Source organism: Eublepharis macularius, chromosome 19, assembly GCF_028583425.1.
Source record: "Eublepharis macularius isolate TG4126 chromosome 19, MPM_Emac_v1.0, whole genome shotgun sequence".
In the NCBI taxonomy this organism is placed as follows: Eukaryota; Metazoa; Chordata; class Lepidosauria; order Squamata; family Eublepharidae; genus Eublepharis; species Eublepharis macularius.
The window spans coordinates 17,350,349-17,364,146 of NC_072808.1; the positions used below are offsets into that span (position 1 = coordinate 17,350,349).

A 13,798-nucleotide genomic window follows, 5' to 3' on the forward strand; every position below is an offset into this window, starting at 1 on the left:
AATATAAAGTATTATTGTATGAAAAAGTGTTCTCACACACGCATGCCTTTAGGAACGATGTGTTTAGAACAAAGCAGTCCTCTCCACTCATTAGCTAGGAGCTTGCTACACCTCTAGGGCCTTCTCTGTGGTTGCCCCTGCCCTGTGGAACAGCCTGCCTGAGATGGTCAGGAGAGCCCCCACTCTCTTGGCTTTCCACAAACAATGCAAAACCAAATTATTTTTAAAGGTTTTTACTCAGATAAGAGGGCTGTGTTGTAGGGAGGGGGTCTCAGATGATCTGCTAATGAGTTAGGAACCATAAACTGCACCACTATGTTGTATTGGATTCCTGCTAATGCTATGTCTTTGTGAACTTGTATCTGTTTACCCTATGGCATGTGACCCCTAGGAAGACTCTATGTGTTCCTCTTTACCTGTGGCCTCAGCAACAGTGGTAGGCTGGGGAAATGAGAGGAGAACATAATCCTCCCCATCTCACACTCAGCAGTGGGTCCTTGCCAGCTACAGACCACGAGTCATAATCTCACTGCCCGCGCTGGGATTATATTGTTCTGCTATCTGTGTACCTTCTGCCCCTCCTCCCTTGCTTTCTTGATTTCTGCCTGAAGGCTGAAAGTCAAGCCCCAGTGCTTCAGAGTCGCCCTGGGGAGAGGACAGACAGTCAGGAAGCAAAGAAGGAAGCAAAGACTCTGCTGCTAATCTGTGAGGTGGATGAAAGTAAATTCTCTGAGCTATTTGTTTTTAGGACCCCTCAGTGAGAAGTCCCTTTGGCCCCAAACGCATTTGCTTTGGCGTTTGTTTCTTTCCCACTTTGCCCTTCAGCTGAAACACAAAGTGACTTAGAACACAGTTCTTCCTGTCTCCATTTTCTCAAAACAACAAACCTGTGAAGTAGGTTAGGCTGAGAGTTTGTGACAGGCCCAAGGTCACCCAGCGAGCTTCCTTGACAGAAGCGGGGATTTGAACACAGCTCTCCCGGGATCCTCGTCTAACACCGAATCCACTATGCTGTGCCTGCCTCAGGACTTTATTTTGGCGGTTGCTGTTCTCTATCTTCCAAACATCAAACAAAAAAAACCTTGTGTTGTTAACATGTGGGCTAACATACAATTGCTATAAACTAGAGCCAGCACTGAAAATTAACAAAAAGATTATTGTCATTAACTTTATTATCGATTATTCTTGACATAGTTTAGAAGCATCCGGAACTAAAAAGTGGAAAACCCTCGATGTAAACAGGAAAATGGAAAGGGTCACACAAGCCCTGGGAAACCTTGGCCAGTATTTGTTGGTTTGTGCTGGACTGCCTGATGTGACCATTGTTGTGTCAAGTTTTTTTAAAAAGTGCCGCAAGATTTGGAAAAATCTTGAAGGCAATGGGACGTTATCCAGATTCTCCATAAAAAAGAAGTGAATAAATGATGCCCATTCGAGACTGAATGGCTAGCAAGAAGCAGCTAGTGAGATTCTGTAACATTCTGGGATTGGAGACATAGGCCGTTGTCACACGGGCTTTTATTTAGCGCTAAAATGGCGCTATTTCCGGGCAAACACCCACCTTATTCCAACACTGTAGCGATTTTCTCTCTTCTGCTTTGTGCTTGATAGTCACGCTATTTTGTGCCTCAGTGTGAATGCCTCACATCGATGTATTTCGCCTCGCAACGTCCTATGCCCTCCCTTCAATCCCAGAATCCATTTCTTCCTGCGACTCCCCTTTTTTTTATTTTATTATGTCCTTATAACGCCATAACGACATAACACAATGCAAACTTTCTGCTGAAGTAAAAATGACTCCATCGCCATGGCAGAGTCGTCAGTGATGGGGATCATGTCAGACAGGGAGTTTTCTGCGGGCAAAGGGCTATTTATATAATTTCAAAGTTGGAAAAACAAAAGGGTCGTAATGTTTTGCTCTAACGGAATGTTTATATGCTGTTATTCCGTTATAGCGGAATTAAACGCCAGAATAATAAAAAGGGGGAGGAGCTGCTTCTGCGCGGTTAGAGAGAACAGAACAGAGTGCTTCGGTGTGGACAGCTGGTGGCGCGAAGAGCCATTAGGTGACCCAAAGAAACGTTACTGTGCCGATAACAGGTAGGACGCTATATGATGTAAATTTAACAGAAGAGATGCCCGTGTGACGACGGCCATAAATGGCTCAAGCTGCCGTTCTGGTGAAAAAGATGTCTTCCCCTTCCCTTAATTAAGGCCGTTTCCACATGGCTTACCTTTGCTCGTAACGACCCATAAGTTTGTGCAAAAAACACAGAAGATCGCATTTTCTCACGCGAGATTTGTGCGACGTCATGTGACGTCGCGCAAATCTCGCGTGAGAAAACACGATCTTCCACGTTTTTTGCGCAATCTTACGGGTCTTTACAAGCAAAGGTAAGCTGTGTGGAAACGGCCCCTATCTGCTTTTGCAGCAAATTTGAACCTGTTGTCCTCCCACCCACAACCTGTTAGCTGTAGGGGAAAAAACAAGTTTCCCATTCTGTTCAGGCCCAATCTGAATTCTAAAATACCACTGGATATTTCCTCAAATATCTCAGAAGGTTTAGAAATGTGCCTTTTGAAAAACTGCAAATGGAGTTCCTAAACTCTGTTGTCACAGATTGACGGAGTACACACCATCCTGAATATTGCCTTTGTATTGCAGATGTCATTTTGCTATCAGCATGTGGACTTTCCCCTTGCTAAGCTCAGGGTATGTTTGTTTGTTTACCTGCTAGAACTTCAATATTGGAGCAAAAAACCAAGGAAGTCATGGGATGCCTTCTTTAATCAGTCATGACTCATGAGGCATATGGTAGCCCATGGCATAGTAAAACTTAATCTGGAGGAAACAGACATGGCTACATGTGACTAACAGGCAGTATGCACTAAGGAGACACAACCCAACCAGGATTTTCAAGTGGTTTTCCAGTATGCGGGCCCATAGCCAGAACTTTTTATGGTGAGGGGCATGAGTATATTGAAAGCATAGGGACAGTACCTACCATCCTACCTTCACTGAGCTTAATGATGTCCTGTAGGTAGGAGTCCCATTCCTTTGGGGTGAGCAGATGATTTCCACCCCACTCCCACTGCAGTGGTGGCTGGAGAAAAAAATTTAAAATCTTGCAGCATTGCTTGGGGCGTCGCATCATTTCTGTCCCCTCCCCCCCAAAGGGAAGTGACATACAGTAGCTCTAGGAAATGCTAGCACTAGAGATGGGTACGAATCGGGGGGAAAAACTGAACCATGCAGTTCGTCGTGTTTCATGAACCATGAAATTTTGCAAACTTGCCCCAGTTCGTGAACTGGTTCGTTTGGTTCATGAAAATGTCACTTCCGGGGCAGCAGAAAGCCCATTCCCCCCGTTGCCTAGGAAACTGATCGATTGGTGTCAGGCTGTCTGCACTGATGAACCAAAAAAATGAACCAAACAAACCAGCCTAAAAGTTCGTGGCAGTTAGTCAGAAATGGGCTTTGACGAACTACTGGTTCGTGATGAATTTTGGTTCATATTTTGGTTTGTCCCCACCTCTAACTAGAAGCTCTATGGTAAAATGGCAATTCAAGGAGCTACCTATGTCACTTCCATTTTTTTATGATGACATGTCAGCATCATGGTTCCCCCATATCCCCACCCACAGGCCTCACACCTGTTAGTGGTATGGTCCAGTGATGTCATGAGGTCCGTTCTGGTGATGTCACATTGAACAGCAACATTAATAGCAATAAGTAGGTGTGTGCTAGGTACTGGATACCACACTAGTTTACTGTACCACATGGTACTTGCAAAACTGTGTAGTCATAATTATGTGGCTTGGAAGTGATGGAATATTTACTGGGGGATAAAGGAGATTAACGATGTGCTAAATTCTGAAATGTAGTTGAGCTGGTATGGCCAGATAATATTATTGCCTCTCATCTGCAACGTGCGCATGCAGCCGTTTTCACAAGCAGGCAGGCATGCGTACAAGTCTTGGGAGAATTATTTATTTATAATACGTCATACTATGCAAGGAGGAGTGACTTGGTTATAATCATACAAATGGTCTATTTAAGTGTCAATTTAATTAGTCTTCCAATATTCTGATCTGAGAGATGTAGGGCATAAGTCTTTGGTTCGAAACCGTGCTGAGAAAGCTCAGGGGTGGGGGAAGACAATAATGAATCAGTGCTTTAAGGGAGATTCTTACATTGCTTGCCAATCACTTCCTCCAACCTAGAAATTATTCCCAAATACCAAGTGAGTGGATATTGTGTAGTAGGGGAAATTTTACTCTGTACATACGAAGGTGTTTGCAGTCTTGACATTCAGAAAACAGACTACTCTTAACACTGATTTATTTAGACCCTTCCAAACACCTGTACCAAAAGATGGTGAGGATATTATGCCTAGGTAATATGCATGGAGAGACTGCCTGGATATTATGCCCCCTCAACCTTTTCTATAGTAAAGTCCTTTTTCTGCAATGAGAAGTTCTGGAGCTTAAACCTTCCTGCACAGATTTGGGGGCAGGTGACTACAGGAGTTTGACAGTGTTTATTTCCTGGTGAGTAAAAGACATTCTTCACCTACTCGGATGCCTTCTTTTCCACACGATATCAACAACAGGGAAAAACTTCCTAAGGAATACAAAGCTAAGAGAGCACACAGGCTCAAGGAAGTCACAAACACTCAAAATTCATACAGTGTAATTCATCAGTGTATTTATATATATGTCATAAAGTCCCAAACTTACATAACCATAAGGTCCAAATGATTGGCTGATGAAAAATTCCAAAGTAGAAACCAACGTCTGATATTATTTCCCGCTAATGCGGGGTAAGTTCACAATTGCTGGCGTCCACAATTTGTTGGTGGTAGCAGCAGCGACACAGTTCGCCAAAATTGCAGCAACCGTGTTCACTGGGGTCAATAGTAACGGCAACAAGCTACACCGGTCTCTTTATCCTTTCAATCGTTTCAAATGTGGTTTCTTCTTCAGGCCGTTAATTCTATAACAAACCATAACGGAATAAGCTGCCATCCAAAAATATCATGGAAAACATTCAGCCAGAATCCATACTTACATCAACATCTTATTTCCACAGGTTAGACCTCCAACTCGCAAAAGGCAGTGATACAATGGGACGAGTAATGAATGATCTCCTATACTAGCTTATATGGTATCCAAATGAACCACCCAATCACTGCTTAAAGAGACATCCTGCAACTTCCAATGATCAAGAACCAACTATTATTCTGCTCAGAATTAGTCCCCTCTATACAACAATGATACTTGCAATAAATACAGTAATTACAATAAATTCTATTGTTATAGAATTAACGGCCTGAAGAAGAAATCATATTTGAAACGAGTGAAAGGATAAAGAGACCGGTGTAGCTTGTTGCCGTTGCTACAGCAATTAATAACTGACAACAGATAATAGGCAGAGTTGGACCGGGCTTCCATTTAATAATAATCCTTCCCTCCCCAGACCCACCAATTAATGATGCACGTTCCCCCCTGCAATCTCAGAATAGTATAAATCTCAGTTTTCTTCCTACTTGTCAGTGCAGACAAGTGAACAGAAACTAACAAGAAAAAAGCAAAGAGCCAACCAAGAAAAGGTTATGGAACAGATCAGATGAGAATGAATTTGGATGGATCGAATTGAATCCAGCCCTCTTCCAGCTTCCTTCACCCATCTGTTCCCAGATAATCTGGGCAAAAACTACTTGTTCACTTTTCCTTGTCTCTCCACAATAAAAAAGAATTGAGATGTACTTTTAAAAGAAAAACTAGGCATGCAAAGAGAGGGGCAATACTTGTTTCTGGGGTAGATATGCCCCGATAACTACCCAGCAGCGTTGTCCATTTACTGATTCCTTGCATAATAATGTATGCCCCCAGTTCCATCTGTTTGATGCATTGCTGCTAAGAAAAACGGGAGAATTCATACGGGACTGCTGATCTGGGTGCTCGTTCCAATCTGTAGGGTTGCCAGCCTCCGGGGGTGTGGGGGTGTGTGTGCCTGGAGAGCTCCTGGAATTACAACTGATCTCCACACCACAGAGATCATTTCCTTTGGAGGAAATGGCAAATCTGGAGGGTTGACTCTATGAGTAAGAGTAATTCCGCAGTGGAATCAGCTGCCTAGGGATGTGGTGGGTTCCCTCTCATTAGCAGTCTTCAGTTAACGACTGGATGAATACTTGTCGGGGATACTTTAGGCTGTTCTTGCATTGGGCAGGACTAGATGGTCTGTAAGTAGGGTTCCCAGGTGCCCACCGGTAGCAGGCAAACTCTGGGAGCTTGTCTCCTCCCGCCGATCGCCCAGTGTGTGCTCCCACCCAGCGTGGCGACATCACTTCCATAAGCGACATTGTCACACCACAGGAACATCCCTGCACTTCGTTTGGGGCCGAACTGGGCCCCAAATGGGCTGAGTGCAGGAGCACTCCCGCAGCTGGCCCGATGACGTCACTTACGGAAGAGGCATCACCGCACGGCTGGCATAGGACATCACTTACGGAAGTGATGTCATCACATCGGCACCAGAGCACAAGAAATTAAATATTTTTAAAAAGGTAAGGGCCAGGTCCCAACTCTCCCAGCGGGAGGATAGAGGGACATGGCAACCCTATATGTAAGGCCCCTTCCAGTTCTAGGATTCTATGATTCTATGAATTACATCTCTGCTGAGCACCCTCACTTCCCCAAAATCTGCTCTCCCCAGACTCCCCCCCTAAAAACTCCGGGAATGTGCCAACCCAGAGTTGACAGCTCTAGGGTCCTGGATGTCACAATCCTTGGTAACTTGACCTGTCCAGACATACACACCCAGCCAAAAGATTCAAAGGCATTGGGCCAATTGGCTGGCAGGTTAGATCTTAGCAATTAGTGGTCGACTTACCTTGAGGATCTAAAGGAAACGGGCATTTAATGCATAACCGAGCCTCATCCGCATTGCTTATATACCCCATCCACTTCCTCCCATATCCATTTCCTCATTCTTGTACATTAAAAGTAGAATGTGAAACCTACTCACTGTGTTGATTCAGTGTTGATGATGTGATCACTAGAGCACCTTACACACTTGCAAAGCGGAGGGACATAAGGTCTGAATAGAGTGTCGGGAAGTGAAGAAGCCGGACTCCCTCTTTCAGCATAGCTCCCATTCCCCTACAGTGGCCCCCAGTCATTTGTCCTCCTACCCCACAGACTAACTCTTCCTCCCTTTCCCATAGTCTGAATGCCGTTCCCTTGTAAAAACTGCTAAAGGCAGCATTCCAAATTCTGTAGCCACACTGAAATCCTAAGATGAGAACTTTGAGCACAGGACTTGAACAATTTATGCAGACCGTGGCGAATATGTAAAATTTGCCTTACTGTTAACATTTGCGTTTTCTCATAGAGTCTCTCCATACAGGAAAACTTGCATGGGGAAACTCAAGTGTATGGAGATGCAATGTTAGCCAGGAAGCTTAGTTTAAAAAGACAGAGCTGGCAGAGATTGCTCCTTAGAGGGTTTGTTAATTTTATCTTCACCTCCCAGAAGGCTCTGTCAATTTCACCCCTCTACACCAGGGTAGCTTTAAAAACAGAGAGGTTTTGCTATACACTGGAGCTGTGTGATGGGGCTGTGAAATGCCAGAAGGGAAACTTCAGCCCATTAGAACCACTCGAGGTCCAAAGCAGCTCTGGAAGGCAGCTCCATATCATTTCCATTCCTTGCTGCCCTCTGGTTGCCACCCCAGGCAGTTTTAGACTGCAGAGGTGAAATTGACAAAAGCCTTCAGGGAGGCGGAAATGAAATTAACAAATCGTCTAAGGAGCGATCTTCACCGGTTCTGTTTTTTAAAACTAAGAGCAGAACCACAAGTGACAAAAGGCACAGGTTGGACACTTGTCAGCTTCCCTCAAGTTTTGATGGGAAATGTAGGCAGCTTGGCGGAATGTTGGACAAGTGACAGTTGAAAAGACCATTGGACAGCAGTCGGAGAGCCAAGCTGCGAGACCAGGACGCCTACATTTCCCATCAAAACTTGAGGGAAGCTGACAAGTGTCCAAGCTGTGTCAGGTGTCACTTGTGGTTCTGCTCTAAGCTTCCCAGCTACCTTTGCATCTCCATGCACTTGAGCATCCCCATAGAAGATGTCTTGTACAGAAAGACTCATAGAAATAAAGTAGGATGGTGGAATTTGAAAAGCTTTCAAAATGGGAACCACCGGGCAACTAAAAAAAACAAACAAGTGTGCTGCTGTGCAATTGAAGTTATTTTCTCTGCAGCCCTACTCAAGAGGAGGCAAATTCTTGAGATATGGTACAGAGCCATGATTGTGGCCTTCCTCAGCCTTCAATTTCAGCATGACTGTGATGAGATAAAGAGAGGGGCTTAGAAACACAAATGGGAAGTTCTTTTAAAATAATAATAACACAAGAAGAATTGATAGCGAAGTTAATGGAAAATGCAGAAATGGACAAATTAACTTCACTAATGAAAGGACAATTAGAAGAAGATTTTGCGGCCCCATGGACACCATTTTATGATTGGATAAAAAACAAATATAGCGACTTGAATGTAGTAAGTATATGAAGACACTATTGTAATGTATTATCAATCACCACAGTTAAACGTTTGTTGAAATGTTTTGATGAAAAGATATAGATAAGTAGAATTCTAACTCAAGCAGAATATATGATATATATTGGATATTCCCTTCCTATTTCCCCCCCCCGTCCCCCTACTCCTATATGAGAAAATCAATAAAAATCTATTTAAAAATATAATAATAATAATAATAACAACAACAACGCAAATGGGAAGCTCTTTTAAAATAACAACAACATTTGATTTATATACCATCCTTCAGGATGACTTAATGCCCACTCAGAGCGGTTTACAAAGTATGTCATTATTATCCCCACAACAAAACACCCTGTGAGGTGGGTGGGGCTGAGAGAGCTCTGAGAGAGCCGTGACTGACCCAAGGTCACCCAGCTGGCTTCAAGCAGAGGAGTGGGGAATCAAACCCGGTTCTCCAGATTAGAGTCCTGCGCTCCTAACCACTACACCAAACTTTGAAAGGACCACAACGCTAACGAGAGTCCGGAGAGACAGGTGATGTGAAATAGAGGAAGGAAATGAGGGGTTGTTAGGAGAAAAGGAGACAAGGAGAGAGTCATCTTTGCTCTCTTTCATCATCAAAGCCCACGAGAAACACCCCTTACACTCCTGTAAGAAAGCTATCACTTACCTCCTTCCCGCGGAGAATAGATGTGCTGCAACTGACACAGGCTGGCCACGGCTTTTTAGGGATCTTGTATTATTCTTCTCTGGAACTGCCCAGCCTTGCACAAGTATTTCCCCAGCCATGTGACAGATATGCTTCCCATTGTTTCCACATCTCTAGCAAACCTGGATGGCTCTCTTTTGAGTGTAGGTGAGTTGCCCTGTGCTGCTGCACTGCGGAATCCCCAGTCCTCTATTCTGACTTCCTTGACTCTTTGAGGGAGATCCCCGGGCGTTCAAAGCAAGGATTTGGCTCTTTTGTGCTGCATGATGGACAGCTTCAAGAAGAAACAAATAAAGGCAAGGCATGAAACCTTTTCTAACCTGGAAAGAGGTGAATCAAACCTGCAGAAGGTGAATGGGGTAATGTTTTTCTATCCTTCCTTTGCACACACCCAAAACGGCTCCACACCCAAGTCAGTGGAGAGGAGCACTCAGTTATTTTTGCTGAAGGTTTTTCCCAGTTGTGTTCGTGCATTTGGGGTCAATGGGGACAGATAATAATAATAACATTTGATTTATATACCACCCTTCAGGACAACTGAGCACCCACTCAGAGCGGTTTACAAAGTGTGTTATTATTATCCCAACAACAATCATCTGTGAGGTGGGTGGGGCTGAGAGAGCTCTGAGAGAGCTGTGACTGATGCAAGGTCACCTAAGTGGCTTCAAGCGGAGGAGTGGGGAATCAAACCTGCCTCTCCAGATTAGAGTCCTGCTGCTCTTAACCCCTACACCAAACTGGCTCCCATGTTTCTTCCTATGGTATTCTTCACAGGAAATATATCCTGCTCCACCCATTGTAGTAATGCCTTGCCTTGGAAATCCATACCAGGCCTTTTTCTTTGCAAATACTTAAATGTTCCAGGTGGAAGAAGAGCCTGTGTTTGGAACTGTCCAAACATTTAGAAGAGTGCATGTGCAGAACGCTTACAGGAAGGAATCCCTGTCGGTTCACGACTGTGGCAAAGCCCCTTCTTCCTTCGTGCCTGAGATGGTGTTCAAGGGTACTTTTACAAAAGATTGCTAAATAAAAGCCAGTGTGTTTTGAACAGTGTTTGATATAGACGTGGGCACGAACAGAAAAAAAAATGAACATGGTGTTTGTTGTTGTTGCCATCCACAAACAATGAACATTGACGAACATGACCTGTTCACGAACATGTTTGTTTGTTGTTCGTGGGGGCCAGCAGGCTCCCCTCCAGACATCAAGATCCCTACCGCATCACTCCCAGAAACCCTACCTGAGCAGGCAGCAGGAAATGGACCAATAATAAATCATAGCTTGGCCCCAGAGCCTAGCAGCAGCCCTGGAACCTGGGCACGCCTCTTTGCTTCCTTGTAACAAATTTGAAAGGAAGATCTGCCTATCAAGCTAAATTAAGCTTAGGTTGGGGTTTCCAGGGCAACAGCAGGAGTTCAGACAGAGTTCAGGCAGTCCCTGCCTCTGGTTGCCAAGGGAATTGATTGCAGGTGCCAGATTGTCTCGCTTGAGGAACAGCAACGAACAGCAAGGAACGAGGCTTGCAACGACCACCTGTTCGTTTAGAATGGGGCCTCACGAACAGCTTGTTCGTGAACAGCTGATTGGGCTGTTAGTGGCTTTTTTGAGTTCGTATTGTTGTTTGTGCCTATTTCTAGGATAACCAGTCTTTCAACCAATTAAGTCTGGGAGCCTCATAATATAATTTAAGATTAGGTATCTCCAAACCCCCATTTAATTTTTTATCATACATGTTATCATAACGTATCCTAGGTTTCTTTTTATCTCAGTTAAAAGCATTTAATAATAGTTGCCACTCTTTTAACATCTCTTCTGGAATTTCAGCTGGGAGATTACCCAATAAAAATTTTAATTTAGAAAAGATCATTTTAATTTTGTTTACACATTGAAGGATAGTTTTGAATTTTCCCAAAGCTGAAGCTGCTTTTTAATTTCAGCTAGTACTGGATCAAAATTAATCTTTAAAATCCCATCATTATTCTCATTTAACCAGATACCAAGATACTTCATTTGGTCAGTAATCTTCATATCCCAAATCCAGTTATCTTTTTTACATTTATTTATTTTTGTATTAAGACAAATCTCCGATTTATCTGGATTCAGTTTATACTCTGAGATGTTCCCATGCTGAGTAATAAAATTTTCTAAATTTTTACTGGATTGTTCAATATCGGTTAAAAAAATTATATCTTACGTATCTGCGGACACCACAGACAGCCAAAAAGACAGACGAGTAGGTACTAGATCAAATGAAGCCTGAATTCTTCCTAGAAGCTAAAATGACAAAACTGAGGCTATCGTACTTTGGTCACATCATGAGAAGACAAGATTCTCTGGAAAAGTCAATAATGCTAGGAAAAGTGGAAGTTAGTAGGAAAAGAGGAAGACCTAAAACGAGATGGCTTGAATCAATAAAGGAATCTACGTCCTTCAGTTTGCAAGATCTGAGCAAGTCTGTTAATGATAGGACATTTTAGAGGTCTTTCCTTCATAGGGTCACCATAGGTCAGAGGTGACTTGACGGCACATAACACACACACACACACACACACACACACCTTACATATCATAATTTCAAAAAATTAATTAAACGGATTTGGGATATGAAGATTATTGGCCAAATTAAGTATCATGATATCAGGTTAAATAAGATTTCGGGCAGGGGGTTGGACTAGATGGTCTGGAAAGACCCCTTCCAACTCTATGATTCAACATTTGGAGAGCTGGGGCTGAGAGGAGTGGCTCACCTAAGGCCACCTGCAGAGTTAATGGCAGTAGTGGAAGTCAAACCAGCGGAGTGCTGACCATTTGACCACTATGCTAAAGCAGCTCTTCTCAGCAGCTCTTCACATGTTCCAGTGCTGAACTTTGTCACTGAAAGCAGGACCGATTCCAGACGGCCCTCTGCAATCCGAAACGTTGCACGTTGTCGCGCGTCATTGCGTTTTCTCGCGCGAGTTTTGCGCGACCTCATGCAAAACTCGCACGAGAAAACGCGATATTTTGCGTTTTCCGCGCGATGACGCGCGACAACGCGCAACGTTTTGGATTGCAGAGGGCCGTCTGGAATCGGCCCAAGTTTGTGGGCTGGTCCCTGGGGAAACCTAAGACTTTTTCCACCGCTGGAGGCACCTTAGGTTCACGACCTTGTAGCGATGTGTATCTTCAGCTGTTTTCAGGATCTTTTCGCATACCTGAGTAACAGAATGTAATGCAGGAAAGAGTCCACAGATCCTGAATACTGGCTTCCCTTCCCTGTGTGCCAGGAAATGAACTTGTCCTTGGGTTATAGAATCACAGAGCTGGAAGGGACCATGCAGACCTTCTAGTCCAGCCCCCTGCCCAGTGCAGGATCAGCCTAAAGCATCTCTGACAAGTATTCATCCAGCATCTTCTTGAAAACTGCCAGTGAGGGGGAGCTCACCACCTCCCTAGGCAGCTGATTCCACTTTTGAACTACTCTGACCGTGAAAAAGTGCTTCCTAATATCCAGCCAGTACCTTTGTGCATGTAATTTAAGCCCATTGCTTCGGGTCCTACCCTCTGCTGCCAACTGGAACAGCTCTTTGCCCTCCTCCAAATGACAGCCTTTCAAATACTTAAAGAGAGCAATCATGTCCCCCCTCAATTTCCAAACTAATCATTCCCAAGGCCCTCAGCCTTTCCTCATAGGGCTCAGTCTCCAGACCCCTGATCATCCTTGTTGCTCTCCTCTGCACCCTCTCAATTTTGTCCACATCCTTTTGGAAGTGAGGCCTCCAGAACTGCACACAAACTGGTATGTATGTAAACACAGCGGCACATAATCCAGACAACCCCCTATTTAGCCATCTTCAGAGTATTTTGCCAGGGATGTATGAGAGATGGAGGTGTCACTAGTAGGGAAGGTATATACTGTGCTCCCCTGGCACCGCCTGGCATCAACCATATGCCTGGTGGCCTGTCTTACAGGCCTGGCGAAATGCCAATAAATCTCGCTGGGCGCTGGTCTCATCGGACAGAGCGTTCCACCAGGCTGGGGCCAGGACTGAAAAAGCCCTGGCCCTGGTCGATGCCAGGCAGGCCTCCCTAGGGCCAGGAATCTTTAATTGATGCTTATCGCTAGAGCGAAGAGTCCTCTGTGGTTCATATGGGGGGAGGCAGTCCCACAGATACGCCGGTCCCAGTCCGTATAGGGCTTTATAGGTTAGTACCAAAACCTTGAACCTGATTCAGTACTTGAATACTGATTCAGTATAGGGCTTTATAGGTTAGTACCAAAACCTTGAACCTGATTCAGTACTCCACCAGCCACCAGTGCAGCTGATGCAATACCAGCATTATATGCGCACGCATCGGCATTCCAGTGATGACCCGCGCCACTGCATTCTGTACCAGCTGTAACCACCGGATCAGGTTCAGGGGAAGCCCAGCGTAGAGTGCGTTACAGCAGTCCAGCCTAGAGGTGACCATTGCTTGGACCACTGTAGTCAAGTCGCGGGACAAGAGATAAGGGGCAAGCTGCCTGGTCTGTCGAG

General features: G+C 44.5%; 1 protein-coding gene across 1 annotated transcript in view; it reads right to left on the minus strand.

The window, feature by feature from the left end:
- Positions 1 to 9,520, minus strand: part of PGLYRP2 (peptidoglycan recognition protein 2) — a 37,136-nt gene extending 27,616 nt beyond the window's left edge. Inside the window, exon 1 of the mRNA XM_055003864.1 lies at positions 9,243 to 9,520. Within this exon, the coding sequence (XP_054859839.1) occupies positions 9,243 to 9,361 (119 nt within the window). The 5' untranslated portion in view covers positions 9,362 to 9,520. The remainder of the gene's footprint in view (positions 1 to 9,242) is intronic.
- Positions 9,521 to 13,798: the final 4,278 nt, after the last annotated feature.